The sequence below is a fragment of the Bactrocera dorsalis genome, chromosome 5 (genome assembly GCF_023373825.1).
Source record: "Bactrocera dorsalis isolate Fly_Bdor chromosome 5, ASM2337382v1, whole genome shotgun sequence".
NCBI classification, from domain to species: Eukaryota; Metazoa; Arthropoda; class Insecta; order Diptera; family Tephritidae; genus Bactrocera; species Bactrocera dorsalis.
The window spans coordinates 800,125-816,388 of NC_064307.1; the positions used below are offsets into that span (position 1 = coordinate 800,125).

The 16,264-nt window shown below is 34.7% G+C and overlaps 7 protein-coding genes across 12 annotated transcripts; 4 read left to right on the top strand and 3 right to left on the bottom strand.

Annotated features, from left to right (window-relative positions):
- Positions 1–38: 38 nt before the first annotated feature.
- LOC105232764 (BTB/POZ domain-containing protein 10) lies at positions 39–2,512 on the top strand. Of its 2 annotated transcripts, none has more exons than XM_011214581.4 (5): positions 39–740; positions 807–1,288; positions 1,530–1,727; positions 1,788–2,105; positions 2,173–2,512. In XM_011214581.4, exons 1-5 carry the CDS (start codon positions 568–570, stop codon positions 2,367–2,369), a joined length of 1,368 nt encoding a protein of 455 aa, XP_011212883.1. In that variant the 5' UTR covers positions 39–567; the 3' UTR covers positions 2,370–2,512. The 2 variants fall into 2 exon arrangements, with proteins under 2 accessions (XP_011212883.1, XP_029408762.1); XM_029552902.2 differs by having other exon boundaries at positions 122–740; positions 1,533–1,727.
- Positions 2,491–6,884, bottom strand: LOC105232766 (glycerol kinase). The gene is made up of 5 exons (XM_011214583.4): positions 6,421–6,884; positions 6,254–6,355; positions 3,170–4,062; positions 2,871–3,108; positions 2,491–2,811 (listed from the first exon to the last, which is right to left on the bottom strand). Exons 1-5 carry the CDS (start codon positions 6,547–6,549, stop codon positions 2,602–2,604), a joined length of 1,572 nt encoding a protein of 523 aa, XP_011212885.1. The 5' UTR covers positions 6,550–6,884; the 3' UTR covers positions 2,491–2,601.
- LOC105232765 (nitrilase and fragile histidine triad fusion protein NitFhit) lies at positions 4,462–6,180 on the top strand. The gene has a single exon (XM_011214582.4). It carries the CDS (start codon positions 4,618–4,620, stop codon positions 6,025–6,027), a length of 1,410 nt encoding a protein of 469 aa, XP_011212884.2. The 5' UTR covers positions 4,462–4,617; the 3' UTR covers positions 6,028–6,180.
- A 520-nt stretch (positions 6,885–7,404) lies between the features above and the next one.
- On the top strand, positions 7,405–13,060 carry LOC105232760 (serine/threonine-protein kinase PRP4 homolog). Of its 4 annotated transcripts, none has more exons than XR_002184059.3 (12): positions 7,411–7,608; positions 7,699–8,112; positions 8,182–9,289; positions 9,348–9,605; positions 9,684–9,916; positions 9,967–10,075; positions 10,147–10,579; positions 10,713–10,816; positions 10,886–11,175; positions 12,260–12,515; positions 12,596–12,666; positions 12,735–13,060. XR_002184059.3 is itself a non-coding variant. In XM_011214576.4 (9 exons), exons 1-9 carry the CDS (start codon positions 7,589–7,591, stop codon positions 11,087–11,089), a joined length of 2,883 nt encoding a protein of 960 aa, XP_011212878.2. In that variant the 5' UTR covers positions 7,411–7,588; the 3' UTR covers positions 11,090–12,062. The 4 variants fall into 4 exon arrangements, 1 of the variants encoding a protein (XP_011212878.2); XR_002184058.3 differs by having other exon boundaries at positions 12,260–12,357; XR_007422789.1 differs by having other exon boundaries at positions 7,405–7,608; positions 12,260–12,666.
- A 244-nt stretch (positions 13,061–13,304) lies between these two features.
- LOC105232762 (uncharacterized protein C3orf38 homolog) lies at positions 13,305–14,414 on the bottom strand. 2 transcript variants are annotated; one of them, XM_011214577.4, is made up of 2 exons: positions 14,279–14,414; positions 13,305–14,217 (listed from the first exon to the last, which is right to left on the bottom strand). In XM_011214577.4, the coding sequence occupies exons 1-2, from the start codon at positions 14,406–14,408 to the stop codon at positions 13,424–13,426; spliced, it is 924 nt and encodes a 307-aa protein (XP_011212879.1). In that variant the 5' UTR covers positions 14,409–14,414; the 3' UTR covers positions 13,305–13,423. The 2 variants fall into 2 exon arrangements, with proteins under 2 accessions (XP_011212879.1, XP_011212880.1); XM_011214578.4 differs by having other exon boundaries at positions 13,305–14,214; positions 14,279–14,413.
- A 432-nt stretch (positions 14,415–14,846) lies between these two features.
- On the top strand, positions 14,847–15,628 carry LOC109579996 (uncharacterized). The gene is made up of 2 exons (XM_019992652.3): positions 14,847–15,179; positions 15,241–15,628. Exons 1-2 carry the CDS (start codon positions 14,847–14,849, stop codon positions 15,547–15,549), a joined length of 642 nt encoding a protein of 213 aa, XP_019848211.2. The 3' UTR covers positions 15,550–15,628.
- On the bottom strand, positions 15,566–16,168 carry LOC105232763 (U6 snRNA-associated Sm-like protein LSm5). The gene is made up of 3 exons (XM_011214579.4): positions 16,007–16,168; positions 15,745–15,941; positions 15,566–15,686 (listed from the first exon to the last, which is right to left on the bottom strand). The coding sequence occupies exons 1-3, from the start codon at positions 16,053–16,055 to the stop codon at positions 15,657–15,659; spliced, it is 276 nt and encodes a 91-aa protein (XP_011212881.1). The 5' UTR covers positions 16,056–16,168; the 3' UTR covers positions 15,566–15,656.
- Between the last annotated feature and the right edge of the window lie 96 nt (positions 16,169–16,264).

The window sequence follows — 16,264 nt, forward strand, 5'->3', positions numbered from 1 at the left end:
GCTAAGCAAACCAATTATAATTTTGAAAACATCAGTGCCAATTGCATCTCTAGGCATATTGTGGGGTGTATTGTGATGTTGACACTTCAGCTAAATAGATTAGAATGAAAGCCATGGTGAATAGTAATGTGAAAATTTCTGAAATTTTTAGCGCTTGCTAGACATTTATACTACACTCGATTACGCTTTGGTAAACTGCTCAAATTTTTACAGCCTTAAAATAATCTGCCAAATTATCAAGTACTTTTTAACAATAACCATTTTGGAGAAAAACATAAAATTAAAAGTTTCTTAGTCACTATAAAAACAACAAGATAAGGAAGCAAGCGAAACAAGTCACCAATATCATTAAACGCAGAAGGGGTGTGGGGTTGAATGGCTCATGTAATTTTCCAATTTCTCAAAAACAAAGGAATAGTAAGAAAGTGTTCTTGGGACATTGGACAAATTGGCGAAGATAGACGCGAGGAAAGCGGTGGAAACAACAAACGTCGAGCGACCATCGACTATTAAAAAGAGGGTTGGAGTTTAAGAAGCAATTGTAGCTTCATCAGTCCAACGGAAACGATGTCAACAACTTCTCCAAATTCTGGAAATAGTAGTAGTAGCAACAACAACTCTACAAAAGCGACAAAGCAAAGTCAACTTGACGTCGGCGACTCATACAGTGACAGCAGTAGTATTGAAGAAAATCTTGAAGCTGAGGAACGACGTCGTAGAATTTTGAAAAATAGAAATAGGTAAAATATAGTAAAAAAATTATATTTTTTCTACATATTTCTTTAATTATTCATTGGTTCCTGTAGGAGCAGCGGGTATTTACAGCGCAATATTTGTAGTAAATCACAGCCCCATCATCAGCTGACACAACAGAGAATCAATATGAATGCGGCAAGTGGTGCTATTCCGAAACATGACAAGACGGCCACAACAGGGGCTGTTTCATCTAATAATCCTGGAAGTGGTGCTATAATGCGTCCCGGGGATCGTATTGCATTGTTAGTAGACAATGTCCGCTTCGTCATTGAACAAGCTTTGGTAACTGCACATCCAAACACCATGTTAGGAACAATGTTCAGTTCAGGCTTTCAATTTGTCCATCCTAATGAACGCGGCGAATACGAAGTAGCTGAAGGGATTTCACACACAGTTTTCCGTGCTATTTTGGAGTACTATAAAACTGGAATAATTCGCTGTCCTCCAACTGTATCTGTACCAGAACTAAAAGAGGCGTGTGATTATTTACTGATACCATTTGATGCGACCACAGTTCGATGCCAGAATTTACGTGAGTTTTTTCAAAGTCTATCTATATACACAAAACAGTTAAACATTAAGGAATCGATAACATGTTATTATAAGATTTAGAGCACCATTACTCATAAAAATCTGTACTAAATTAGTGTTATTTAGTAGCATTCTTCTCTCTCCCCTCTTTCTCGTTGTTGTTTCGACTTTTTAATACGTACTTATTTCCCCTTCCCCCATATACGTTTATATGTTCGCACGCATGTATTGTCGTCTAAAAGGAGGTTTACTACATGAACTCAGCAACGAAGGTGCCCGCCAACAATTCGAAGTTTTTCTTGAAGATTTAATACTGCCCTTAATGGTTGCGTCAGCTCAACGTGGTGACCGAGAGTGTCATGTTGTAGTATTATTAGACGACGACGTTGTAGACTGGGATGAAGAATTTCCTCCTCAAATGGGTGAAGAATACTGCCAAAGTACGTAATTAAGAAATATTTAATATTTCTATTACCAGCTTAGAATATGTATAATTCCAGCTGTGCACAGCACCGCTATGCATCGATTTTTTAAATATATTGAGAATCGTGACGTTGCCAAGCAAGTAATGAAAGATCGTGGATTAAAGAAAATACGCTGCGGAATCGAAGGATATCCAACGCACAAAGAAAAAATTCGTCGAAGACCAGGTGGTAGAGCAGAAGTAATTTACAGCTACGTACAACGTCCTTTTATACACATGTCTTGGGAGAAGGAGGAAGCGAAAAGTCGTCACGTTGACTTTCAATGTGTTAAATCAAAATCAGTAACAAATTTGGCCGAGGCTAATGCAGATCCTCCTTTAGAACTCGACGCAAGTAATATACACAATTATTAATAATAAAATGTACTCATTTAAAAGAAAACAATTCATATATAACTTAGGTGGCAATCCAATAAGGCCTCCAGAAGTGAATATTAATGCTGAGGCACGTGTACCTTTCGTTCCTGAAGTCGAAGTGGCCGGCGGTGGAGGCATTGGTGCACCTGTCGCAGTAGCCGTTGACGAGGCAGTAGGTGGAGTAATAATGCTTAACGAACTTGAACAGGCCTCTGGTGGAACTATCGAAGAGTCAATCTAAATCCACATGTCCTAAACACACAAAACTTAGCATTTGTGAGAACTCATTTATGATATATAGACGGATGTATTTACTCACTGATTCTTCATATGTATAACCAAATGCAACTATGATATTAATATACGTTTTCTATTTACTAAAAATCGATTTATTTTTTATTTCGATGAATTTAGTACTCAACATTTCATAAGCATGTAAATTTAAAACAAAAACATTATTCACTATCCGAAACTTAGAAGTCGAGTTTCGAAGCTTCGGTTAATGTTGAAGTATCCCAATTCATACAACGTTCCACAGCCATTTTCCACTTTTTGTAACGCATATTCCTTTCGTGATTTCCAATAGTTGGTTTAAAAGTGGTCATTTGGCCTGAGCTGCCAGCAAGCGGTGCAGTGATGTCAAAGCTAGGTTCTACAACCATATAAGATGCTAAAGCCGCACCCTAAATATAGTAAATACATTTGAAAATCTATATAAAACACATTTCTTCCTTGAACATACCAAAGCAGTGGTTTCTTGCATTTTAGCGCGAACCACACTAATGCCTACCAGATCGGCTTGCAATTGTAAAAATAAATTATTCGCAGTCATACCACCATCAACCATTAATTTCGTCATTGGTATGCCGCAGTCTTTACGCATTGATTCTAAAATGTCTCGTACTTGAAAGCAGATAGCCTCAAGAGTAGCACGTACAATATGTTCACTGGTTGTTTCTTCACTCAAACCACAAATGGCACTGAAATAAAGTGTATCCTCTGCATTTATATTATATCCAAGTATGAGTGTAAAGGACTTACCCGCGAGCCTCTTGATTCCAATATGGTGCATACAGTCCACTGAATGCCGGAACAAAATAAACATCTAAAGAGTTATCGACTTTGCTGGCCATCTCTTCAACTTGACTAACCGAATCGAATAACTCCAAATTATTTTTCATCCAATTTATGGCGGCGCCAGCAATCGCAACACTACCTTCTAATGCATACATTAGCGGTGCTCGTGGTCCCAATTGATACCCGACTGTTGTTAATAAACCATGCTTGGATTGCACCATTGATGTTCCCGTATTATAGAGAAGAAAACATCCCGTTCCATAAGTGGATTTTGCAAGCCCATGGCTCAAACATTGTTGGCCTACAAGTGCCGCCTGTTGATCTCCTAAACATGACGTAATGGGGACACCTTTTAAAATGCCAACCGTTACATCACCATAATGCTCTGCACTTGAACGTATTTGTGGTAACATAGAAAGTGGTAATCCAAAAAACCGCAACAAATGTGGGTCCCATCTTAACGTCTCTATGTTCATTAGCATGGTACGAGAAGCATTTGTCACATCAGTGAGGTGAACTCCTCCATTAGGACCTCCCGTCAATTTATAAATCAACCAAGTATCGACTGTCCCAACTTGACAAGTATTGGCTTCCATGGCTCTTTGAACTTCTCCAACATGGTCGCGCATCCAACGCATTTTCAACGCAGAGAAATACGGGGAAAGGGGAAGACCACATAGCGGTTTTAAATAATTGATATTACGAGATTTGTTTGGTATTGTCTCTACTAGTTCATCAACCGTACTAGATGTGCGATTATCCAGCCAAATAATGGCATTATGTAATGGTCTACCCGTCTCCCGATCCCAAACAATGGTTGATTCCCTTTGGTTAGTAATACCTATAGCCACGATGTCCTTGAAATATAAAACATGGAAGTATTTTTATGGAATTAATGCATTAAATGTACATTTCAAAATTATAACATAAGACCAATTGATACATATAATAATAATGAGTTAAAGAAAAATTGTTTGTGTATGCATACATATGTACATACATGCATATGTGTACAATTGTTCGCAGACAGACGTCATACATACATACCTAAATACTTCTTATAGAAAAATATTGTTAAAACATTACCACTAGTTTTTTAAAAAATATTTTAAACCTTTAAAATATTTGTGCATAATATACATTTTCTTATTACAATTAAAGTAAAATACAGTTAAGTTCGAATAATTTTTTTAAATAAACTGATTCTCATCAGAATAAATATATTTTTGACTATGGAAGTAAAAATAACAACCCTGGCCCCATGGTGAAAAAACAGCACAGATGGTGAGTAACTTACTTATCACTCAATTAATTTGACATTTTTTGCACAAATAGAAAATAAACGAAATAAGACAATAAAAGCAGAAAACACAGTATACACTGTGACCAAGTTTTGAAAAGTGGCCTTATCAATGCTGTTATTCCAAAGACTAAAGCAATTTGTAGGTGGAACTGTTCCTTCAGACTATTTTGGCTTTGCCTATATTTCATCAAAAATGTCCTCCAACCAAGCATCCAAGGTTATTGCTATCGGGCAGATGTGTGCCACAAACAATAAAGCTAACAATATGAAACAAGTTGAAGAATTATTTTGCAAAGCGAAAACGCAAAATGCGACATTTTTATTTCTGCCAGAATGCTGTGATTTCGTTGGGGAACACCGAAAACAAACATTGGAGTTGTCAGAACCTTTGGAAGGTGCAACTATGGCTCAGTATAAGGAATTGGCTAAAACCAATAAAATGTGGGTATCACTGGGTGGTATTCATGAGTCTATACTCGATACAAACAATGTTAAAACCGATAAAATATATAATACACATGTACTGGTTAATGAATTTGGTGAAGTTGTGAGCGTCTATCGAAAGTTACATCTATTTGATGTCGAAACAGAGGAAATGCGTTTTCGTGAATCAGATGTAGTGACACAAGGTTCCCATCTGGTATCCCCAGTCAACACCCCTATAGGTTTATTGGGCATGCAAATATGTTATGACCTACGATTTGGAGAAGCTAGTTCTATTTTACGCAAATTTGGAGCCCAAATACTCACATATCCATCGGCATTTGCTTACTCCACGGGTAAAGCTCATTGGGAGGTATTATTACGAGCGCGTGCCATTGAAAATCAATGCTATGTTATTGCCGCAGCTCAAATTGGTGCACACAACAGTAAGCGTACCAGTTGGGGTCATGCTCTAATCGTTGACCCCTGGGGGAAGGTGTTGGCGAATTGTGAGGAAAATGATTTGACGATCGCAACAGCAGAAATTGATTTAACCAAAAATAATTCTGTGCAAAAGAACATGCCAGTAATGCAACATAAGCGTAATGATGTTTACTCGCTAACTTCCTTTGGAATGGGAACAATAGATATTACTCAAGATCATAATTTTGCTAATAATGTTATTAAAAAGGAAACTATATTTTACGAAACCGAGCATTGTTTTGCATTTACTAATCTACGCTGCGTTGTAGAGGGGCATGTATTGGTTTCAACAAAGCGAGTGACTCAGCGTCTGGATAGTTTGTTGTGTCACGAAATTTGTGATCTCTTCTCAACAGTTTGTAAGGTGCAAAGAATGCTTGAGAATTTTTATAAAACAACTTCTGCAACAGTCACCGTTCAGGATGGTCCCGATGCCGGTCAAACAGTACCGCATGTACATTTCCACATTCTGCCTCGCCGTCCACGGGACTTTAAGGAAAACGACCATATATATACTAAAATGGACGATCGATGTTTGGACCAACCTGATCGCTCACTAGAGGATCGTATAATTGAAGCTCAAAAGTACCGCAGCTTCATGAATAGACAATAAATTTATATTGCTGCATCAAGCAAAGAAATACGCTTTTGTAAAATAGGGATTGGTTATGAAATGTTAAATGTGTAAAAATTGTTATTCATTTGTATTTATGTATGTATATACATACATAACTAAATTAATAAAAATATATATATATTTAAATCGTGTTAAAGAATACTAGTTTACGTGTATAGTATATATATAGTAAGTATATAGTATTACAAATTCCACAATTTACCTCTACCGAACCTCCTAGTTTCTGGAGCTTCTTTACGGCTTCCTCAATGCACTCAATTACCACATTATATATAACAATAGGATCTTGTTCCACCCATCCTTCCTACAACAATTGATAACAATTTACTTATATTGTAAATATGAGTTTTTAAATATTTTAATCCAAACCTGCGGATAAATAGATGGTACGGGAATTTGGTGATAACAAACGACATTGTTGGTACCGGCTCGAAAAATCATGAAACGGGCTGATGTTGTTCCTTCATCAATGGATCCAACTAATTTTCCAAGCGACATATTATTCAAATTTATTTTTCTGTTGACAAAAAAGGCGACTTCTTTATTTTCGTGCTGTGTGGTTTTTGATGTCTGCACCCTTGAACTTTGATATTTACGCCGATAATAGCAGATTGATATTACTTTTATTGAATAGTTCTTGACAACAGATATACCAGCATGAGAGAATTTGTATAATCTGCGTAAACATATGTATGTATAAACAAGCTTTTTACCAAAAAGTTATTTATTTATTTGCTATTTATCACTGTTATCGTTGTTTATCTTTTTCCGGTTTTGCATAAATTTATGACATAAGAAACTGATAAAAATTGAACACGGTCGCATTTAGAAGCATTGTACTGCTAAATTACTCAACGTACATACATGTGTATTATAAAATAATTGTTCAATTCACAACCTGTCGTAAAGCATCGTAAAATCGTAAAACTATAAAAAACAACTGTAAAAATTTATAATTTTTTCGATTTTACGATGCTTTACGACAGGTTGTGAATTGAACAAATATTATTGTGTTTTATTTGTTTAGTTTTGTATGAACTCTTCAATATTCTGACATTTTATTATGTTTTTAATGCCCCCGACCTTACAGAGTCAAGATGATGTTAATTTCTTCAATCAAGTTATATTATTAATTCAAATCAAGAATTTTAAGTGGTTTCGATGATGACGGCGTCTTGAAACTAGCAAGTTGTTTTACAACACATCAAGGCTTTCAATTTCCGTAAATTTTTACAAATAGTTCGTGTGAAAAACTTGAAAGCAAAATCCTGAACATGTAACTGCAGCGCAAGTGCTTGCTGTGAAAAGTGTTGTTCTTGTTAAAATGTTACCCTGTATTTCTGGTATCAATCGCAGCTAAGTTCGCTTAAAGCATTGCAATATTTTATTAGCAAATATTGGTATGGAAAAATATCATTTTACAAGATACAAGAAATTATAGAATTTATTTACATAGCGTGCAAAGACATTATTTATATTGACAAAAGCCAATTGGCTAGCTAAATTCTTAGGTGATTCCATAAAAAATTTGTATACCATGTCTAGCGAAGATCAAAGGTAAATAGCAATGAAAAATACATTTGAGGTTATGACTCCTCCGTGTTTAAAATAACAAAAGTATGTATAATAAAAATTTCCACTTCACAGTTATGACTCTAGTGATTCAGCTACGGAAAAACGTTTTAAATATGCTTCGGGATCACACAAAAAATCTAAAAAGGAAAAGAAACATAGGAAAACCAGTAAAAGTGAAAAATCCCATAGGAAGCACAAGAAGTCAAAGAAAAGACACCACAAACACAGCGAGTCATCAGTTTCTGAAGATATTGGTGACAAACACCGTAGTGGCGCTCTTAATGAAAAGTTCACAGAAATAATGCACAAAGTCAGCAAAGATGTCAATCCACGATGTGATCAGCAAGCGAATGGAGGTGGGTTCAGCATAACAAAAACAAATCTTCAAACTGACCCCGGAAGTCTGGTAGAGGAGATTACCAAGACAATTCAAAATAATATTTATCCTACTATGGAAGTAGCATCATCCGGCAGTGAAAGTGAAATGTAAGTTATGTGTCTTTATTGTTAAGATATATGTATATGTTATTGACTTTCTTATTTCTCTGAATACAGTCAAAACGATGTAGCTAGTCCAGATGTTGCTATCATAGAAGACGAACTCAACCTCGAAGAATTAATGAAACAGAAGGCTTTACTTCAAGCTCGTTTAGGTGCATATTTATCAGAGTCCGATAGTGAAGATAGTCTCCCCAATGAAGTTCCAATCGTAAACCGCAGTATTTACAAAGAAACGGCAGAGGGAACTACATACGATGAAAAAATTAATACTAACAGCAAACAGCCAGTCAAAACGCGTTCATTGTCAGCTTCATCGTCAATCAGTAAAAATGTTATTAGTAAACATAGTAAAAAATATATTTCAAATGAACCTGATGTTATATTATTGGATGATTCTAGCGGAGGACATCGTACTCCTGAATCTAAGCGCAAGTCATCTCGTCCTTATGTTGCTAGTAAAGATGAGCGTATGCCATCACCTCGCAGGAAGTCGTTAGGTGACCATTACCAACAACATCGTCATGCTCACCAAGAGTTGCAGGAAACGCGTGGACGACGTAGTTCACGAGATCGACATCCACATACTGGCAAACGGAGCCGCAGTCGATCGCTGCGTAGAGAATCGGAGACAAATATTCATCGACGTCGTGACGACAGCCACAACCGTGGTCGGCATCGGCGCGATATCCATGATCAAAACAGAAACAAAGAAGATCTTCGACTTGAAATAAATCGCGATAAACAACGCGAACGTGAAAATAGCCGTGATCGTGATCGCCGTGGGCGAGATGATCGAATTAGGCAGCAAGAGCGTAGTGGTGGAGACTGTTACGGTAACTCTCGTGGCCGAGAGCGTGAACGTGATCGAGAACGTAGAATGCGTTCCCATAGCCGTAGTAAATTAGAATCGGATCGGCGACGAGTGGAACGAGAGCGTCAACGCGATGGAAAATCCGAAAGAGACAGCTGGAGAGGTGAAGATCGTGGTCGAGAACGTGATAAGGATCGCTACCGTGGATCGCTCAGTGAAGGTCAAAAAGCTGAAATCAAAGACACAAGTAGTGATGATGGCGACAACTTAGATATTGACATTAACGAGGATGAAGACGAAGAGGAGAAAATTATAGAGATGAGAAGAAAGCAGCGCGAAGAGTTGTTAAAGGTAAAATACTACGTTTATAATGTATTAAAGCATATAAAGATGTTTTTTGTATTACTAGAAACTTGGTGGTAAAAAGGAGGCATCACCACCAAAAAATTTCACACATTCTCAAAGGGATCGCAGTCCACCTATCAAATATGATTTAGAAGAACCTGCGCCGTTGATACAAACCACTCCAACAAAGATTTCGGTTGAAGAGCCCACCCATGCGGAGGATAAGGACATGGACGAAGATAAAAAAATAAAAAATTCTACAAAAGAAAAACGTCCCGAGTGGGATATGTTTGCAGATCAAGATGTGGACTCTAATTTCGATGTGAGTCGATTGCTTGTAACTGTCTTTATTTCAGCTTAAATCAATTGGATTTTTTATAAAAAAAATTTTCTTGTTCAGTCTCCTAATACAATAGTGTTGAATAAAACGCAAATTGAAAATCCTGCATTGACTGACAATTGGGACGATGCCGAAGGATACTATCGTGTGCGCATTGGAGAAATTCTTGACAACCGTTATGTTGTTAGTGGGTACACCGGACAAGGTGTATTCAGTAACGTAGTAAGAGCTCGTGATCAAGCACGTGGAAATGCTAACGTGGCTGTAAAAATTATACGTAATAACGAAATAATGTAAGAAAAGATATAATTTTAAATTCCTTTTATGAAACCAATTATTTTAGGCACAAAACTGGTCTGCGTGAATTGGAGATTCTGAAGAAGTTAAATGATGCTGATCCCGAAGATAGATTCCATTGCTTACGACTTTTCAGACATTTTTTTCACAAACAGGTTAGAATCAATCGCGTACATTGAAAAAAAATAAATAAATGAATTAATAATATTTTTGTTCTTAAATTTAGCATCTATGTATGGTATTTGAACCACTATCTATGAACCTGCGAGAAGTGCTTAAAAAATATGGGAAAAATGTAGGTTTACACATCAAAGCGGTGCGGAGCTATACCCAACAATTGTTTTTGGCTCTTAAGCTGCTCAAAAAGACGGGCATACTCCACGCAGATATTAAGCCCGACAACATTTTAGTGAATGAGAATAATTTGTGTTTGAAGCTTTGTGATTTTGGTTCTGCATCAACTATTAACGACAACGAAATTACACCATATTTGATATCGCGCTTTTATCGTGCACCCGAAATAATATTGGGCATTACATATGACTATGGCATTGACATGTGGTCTGCGGGTTGTACAATATATGAGTTATACACGGGTAAAATACTCTTTAGTGGAAAGAGTAACAACCAAATGCTGAAATTTTTCATGGACTTAAAAGGTAATACTATTAAGAAATTTGTTTCCATCAGGTTTGCAAATAATTCATTAATTTAATTTTATACATCAAGCGACACGTTCCATAAATAATTGTCAAAAAAACCTATAAATGTTTTCTCAATTATTCATTCCAGGGAAAATACCAAATCGAATTATTCGAAAGGGTCAATTCAAAGACCAACATTTTGATCAGAGCTGCAACTTCCTTTATCATGAAATTGACAAAATCACAGAACGGGTAATTATTTTATTAGTATACGTGAATATATTGTTTTATTTACTTTAGTAACAATATTATTTTTTGTAGGAAAAAATCGTTGTAATGCCTGTAATAAAAGCTACTCGAAATTTGCAACAAGAACTTATTGCTGACCAGAATTTACCAGATGATCAACAACGTAAAGTAACGCAATTAAAAGATCTATTGGATAATATGTTTGCACTTGATCCATCGAAACGGATTTCCTTGAATCAAGCACTCACACATCCTTTCATTCAAGAAAAGATGTAGACGGCGTTTTTAATAATAATGGTTTTGATGCTATTTGAACCGATATGCGAAATAACGGACGCCATTACACCAGGCATACACACAATGTAATTCTTTCCTCATATGCTGCTAGTAATGTATTTTATGGTACATGCTGGCAGTTTTAGTGTTTATAAATTAAGTATTATACAATTATTTATACACAATTTATATGATACATCTTCTACAAATGTTTTATGTACACAAGTGTAGTGTACAAGCAGGTATTAGAGAAGGACGACAGAACTGAACATATTGAGTTGCGGTTTAATATTAATTAAGTTCCATTTAGAAATCTCGGCTAGTTTGAGAAGTTATTAAGAATTATTTTTGCCAAAGTACAAAACCAATAGATTCTGTCAGCTCATGTCAACTAGTAGAGTTCTAAGTTTGACCTACATAATATAACCTGCACTGTTATATAAATTGGAATGTAAATCGAATTGAAATCAATAATTTAATTTGATTAATGTGTCTAAACATCATGATAATATAAAAATCCAGGAGTTTTAGTATCATATTAAACGGTCTTAGTTAATATTTCAAATATTGCAAGATGTTTTAATTTTTTGTTACAGTCAACTTATGCATACAATATTCGATAATATTTTGATTTACCATGCATTACAATTAATTTTCTTTTAAATGAATCCAACTATTAGAATTTCTTCATTTCTTTTAAAAATCGCATATAAAACATTAAAATTAACATTAATTTCTTAAAAGTTGTAATAAGAAATGTTTATTTTTACATATGGTAACTTTCCATGAAATTAAAAATAATCGAAATACATGTGTGCAAAAATATTGCACAATGTACGTGAAAGTAAAATGGTTCTATTCCAGTTTTGGCTGAAACATGGTCATAAGTGGAGGAGTTTTAAAAAAATAGTTTATTTTTTCTTTGTCGTACTATTAGAGATATCTAAATATATACATATATATATATATCAAATTTGTATATAATTTGAATTTTGTTTTCTTTTCGAAAACAATGCTCAATTTTAACTTAAAAAAGGATGAAAGTGTTGTCAAAAATAACAAAATCGTACATAAAAACATGTATAGATTGAGGTTCTCCCGCATGTATTAATACCAGTACTATAATTTATTTATGTCCAAACAATGCTATAGTATTTAATTTAATTTCAGAATTGATCGCTGTGCAACGCATAAGCGCAGGCGTGCTGATGCCTATCACCACATTTTGCGTCGAACGAGAGTACAGCATGTTTTGTGTTATTGCGCTGGTAATAATAATTTGGGATTGAAGCTATGCTTATTTTGATAAGATGAAACTAAACTTAAATTTCGTAAAAATCTCCATTTCGGAGCAGCGTGAGAATCGATTTGCTTGCACGGATCACATCCCAAATCATTTTCGACGCCATGTGATTGCAATGGAGATGTAAACGAAATTATGAACTTTAAAAAATGTACACTGCATTTTTATCTAAACCAAATTTTGTTTTTCTCTTAATTTTTCAGACGGCTGTTATACAGCGATGTTAAATGCTTTAACTATAGTCTGTGTAAAAAATAAATTTATTTCATCGGCAGTAAGTTCATCATTTTGTAAGGTCAAACGAAACCAAATTGTTTTAAGAAATTATTTAAATTTTTTAAGGAAAGGGAAGGATACATTGCCTTTTTCAAAAAACCTAACTGCTGAGCTCGTACGTTTGGAGGAGCTGAGGAATTGGATTGAGTGAAAACTGCAAGATATAGTACAGAAATTAAGGTAATTTGTTGGACAAGAAAAGCGATGCAAATATTTTATTATTTTTAATGTAAACAAGAAAAAACTTTAACTTCGGCTGCACTTTAGCTAGAGAAACCTTCACATGTAAAATAATTCCATATACATAAGATTAGATACTAAATTTTGATAGATCAGTTTATATGACAGCTAAATGCTCCATTTTGAATAATTTCCTCGGAGACTGTACCGTTGTACAATATTCCAAAATAAATTTCGTGAAGCCAGATTTTCAAGTAAAAAAAAGAAATCAGCAAATACTTGGAGTTATAAAGCTAAAATTACGGCCTGCCTTGTAATTTTAATTCATTAACTCTTAGATAAAAAGTATTTTTATTTTCTAGGTATAATTCCTATCATACACTTATTTCTTTTTTATCAATCAATACTTTTATATATTCTTCGCTTTTCTTGCCGCCGACAGTATAACTTTCGAAATATTTTTTAACAACTTTATTTAGAAACAAATAAATACAAATGAAATTAGACTATTTTTAATAAATATTTCTAGTAATTCCAAATAAATAATTATAATAGTGATGTTATATGTATATATCCTACGTAATTTCACCTTCCGGTATCGGCAAGCAAAGTGCTTCTTTGAGTGTTTCACTTTCGCATAAGCTAGGCATTGATGCGGCTATCTGACTGCGTAAAATGCATTGCATTGTTTTCACTTTCCAATTGTTCTCAGCAAATGGATCACGTAGCAGTCCAAATGTACACTCAAATACCCCAACGCAATTCTGTTCAGTGTGCAGCGTACCACATGCCAGTACCAACACTAAGCCATGCACATTCATTCGTCCTTGAACGCCAGCATGTGTAAGATTCGGATTGAAGAAGAAACCAAATTGTTCTTTTGATTTTAGAAGATTTGAGATAACTTCATTATCACCAGCACATTCGTAATCATTAATTTGATCCGTAGCAGCTATACGCAGTTGGAGCGTTGCATCTGTCCAAAAATCTTCGACTTTTAATTCTTTCGTATTAAGATTGTTAAAAAACCATTCTGTAAATTTGCGAGCCAGCAAGTGAATGGGGTAGGGAGCCTCTTTGTTATTACAATCGTTAACAGTGGAATCGACCTGACTGAAAAAAGATTTTTCTTGTGATGAAGTCGTTTGATTGTCAACACTATCATTATAATGAGTTATGTGTTCAGTTTTGATTTGGAAAGTATTCCAATATTCTATAATTTTTGTAATTAATGCGCCCTTGGTGAAGTCTGCATTAACTTGAATTTTTCTGTGATGTAGATATTTAAATAGCATTTCTCGAGTTATGGCTCGTTTGTTAAGCAAGGTTAGAGTATCGCCAATTTGTATATATACATAGTCAAGTGCTTCTGTAGAAGAAAAGTGATTAGGGATTTACTAAATTACGACTAATTTGTTTATGTACTATACCTTGCGCTGTTGCAACGTCGCATATATTTTTTGTGACTGATCTCGCCACTTGTAACAATGCAGGTACATTCTGCTCCTCGCTTACTAAAAAGTCCACAATACCTAATTTTTCCCGCTCGGTGATTGGCATGACTCCTTTTCTAAATTTGATATTTATCCTTATTTTATCCACAACATTATGGCAAAAATGTAAACAAATGAATCAGCTGTTTCCTAACTAACCAGGGCTGCATGAAATATAGTAAAAATATTTTGCGCCGTAATTTTAGATGAGTGAATTTTTTCGTAAATCCTAACAACAATTAAAATTAAAAAAAGTATATATAAATAATATTAATGCAAAAATGTTAATAGTTAATATATAACAAACTTTTATTTTAACAACTGTTATAATTAACCACACAAACATAGCAATATTTTACATCACTATCGGTAACGACATTTTATTGTTTGACAGTTGTTACTGTCAATTTAATTGAAGCAGTCTTCAATTTAGTTTGTGCAACTTTTGGTTGAGAATATAATTTTTTATTGAGATTGTCATTGTGCAATAAATAAATTTGAATAAATGAAAATGCGTTTAGTTGAGAAAAATGAAGAACGAGCTTTTATCATCGATTGTCTTAAAGTATATAAGTCTCTTCCAGCGTTATGGGACGCCAAATCGCCGGAATACCGCAAGAAAGATAAAAAGAATGAAGCTTATGAGATTTTAGTTCGTAAATTTCGAGAGAAATATACAAACATAAATCGGAAAGATGTGACCAAAAAAATTAATACGCTGCGAACCAATTTTCGCAAAGAAGTAAAACGTCTTTCACAAGAAAGACGTGATGTGTCCAAATTATGGTACTTTGACGACATGAAATTTCTAATAGACCATATAGAAACGAAAGAAGAGGTAAGCTACCAACAATATCTGTGTGAAACAAAGCTACATTGAAATATGTATATTTTAATAGAATTTTCATATTATGTACGAGGACGGCGAACCATTAAGTATAGAAATCATTGATGAATCTTCTACACTTCCCGACAAAAGTATTAAACTCAATAAAAGTGAATATGGAACGCAATCAAGCGCTGCGAACATTTCTCATACTGGATCATTAGGGGAGTATGAACTTAAGTTGGCCGAAACTTGGGCTATGGAACTACAAAAGATGACGCCTGAACAACAGATTTACGCTAAGAAAGCCATTAATGACATAATTTATGAAGGGCAGCTAGGAAACCTATACCGAGATTGTGTACAAATTTACCCGCCATGAATAAGAATGATAAAACTTTTATAACCTTGAGTTGTATTCAATAGTCCTTAATACTAAAGTTAAAACTCTAAAATATATAATATATAAATCTTCTACCACTCGTTATTTCATTCCGGAATATCTCCGCCGGGCACTAACTATAAAAGAAAATATGTAATATATAGAAATAAAAGCAGAGAAAGCTAAAGTATTTACCATTGTTATGTTGTTGCCATTGAGCAGAATTTGGTCGAGTTTAGTGATACGCCTTCCTTCTGGCGTGTTTTCGTATTCTGTCACATCATCCAATAACATATTTACGAAATCATCGAATCCCAATAATGTACCCACCATCTCTTTATCGTTCTTCATTATAATGTGAATCCGAGATCCAATACATTTGTCCACAAGTTCTGCGTAAGCAGTAAGAATTAGTTGGGGTTGCTACGATTTGTTAAACGTAATATGAGATACTAACCAAGTGGTAATAAAGTTGATACATTTGAAGGTGGTGGTACGGCAGTCATATTTCACTTATTTTATTTATTAAATAAATTTCACAAAATTACTGGTAAAAACTGAAAGAAGAAAAATATAAGTGTTCTTCTAGTAGCTGTAACAATTGTCACATTTTATGCCGGCAGGGTAGGGTTGCCTACTTCAATTCAGACATTTAAAGTTTTTTGTTTACGAATTAGAGTAATCGGTTAACGATTAAATTATAAAGTAGAAATTT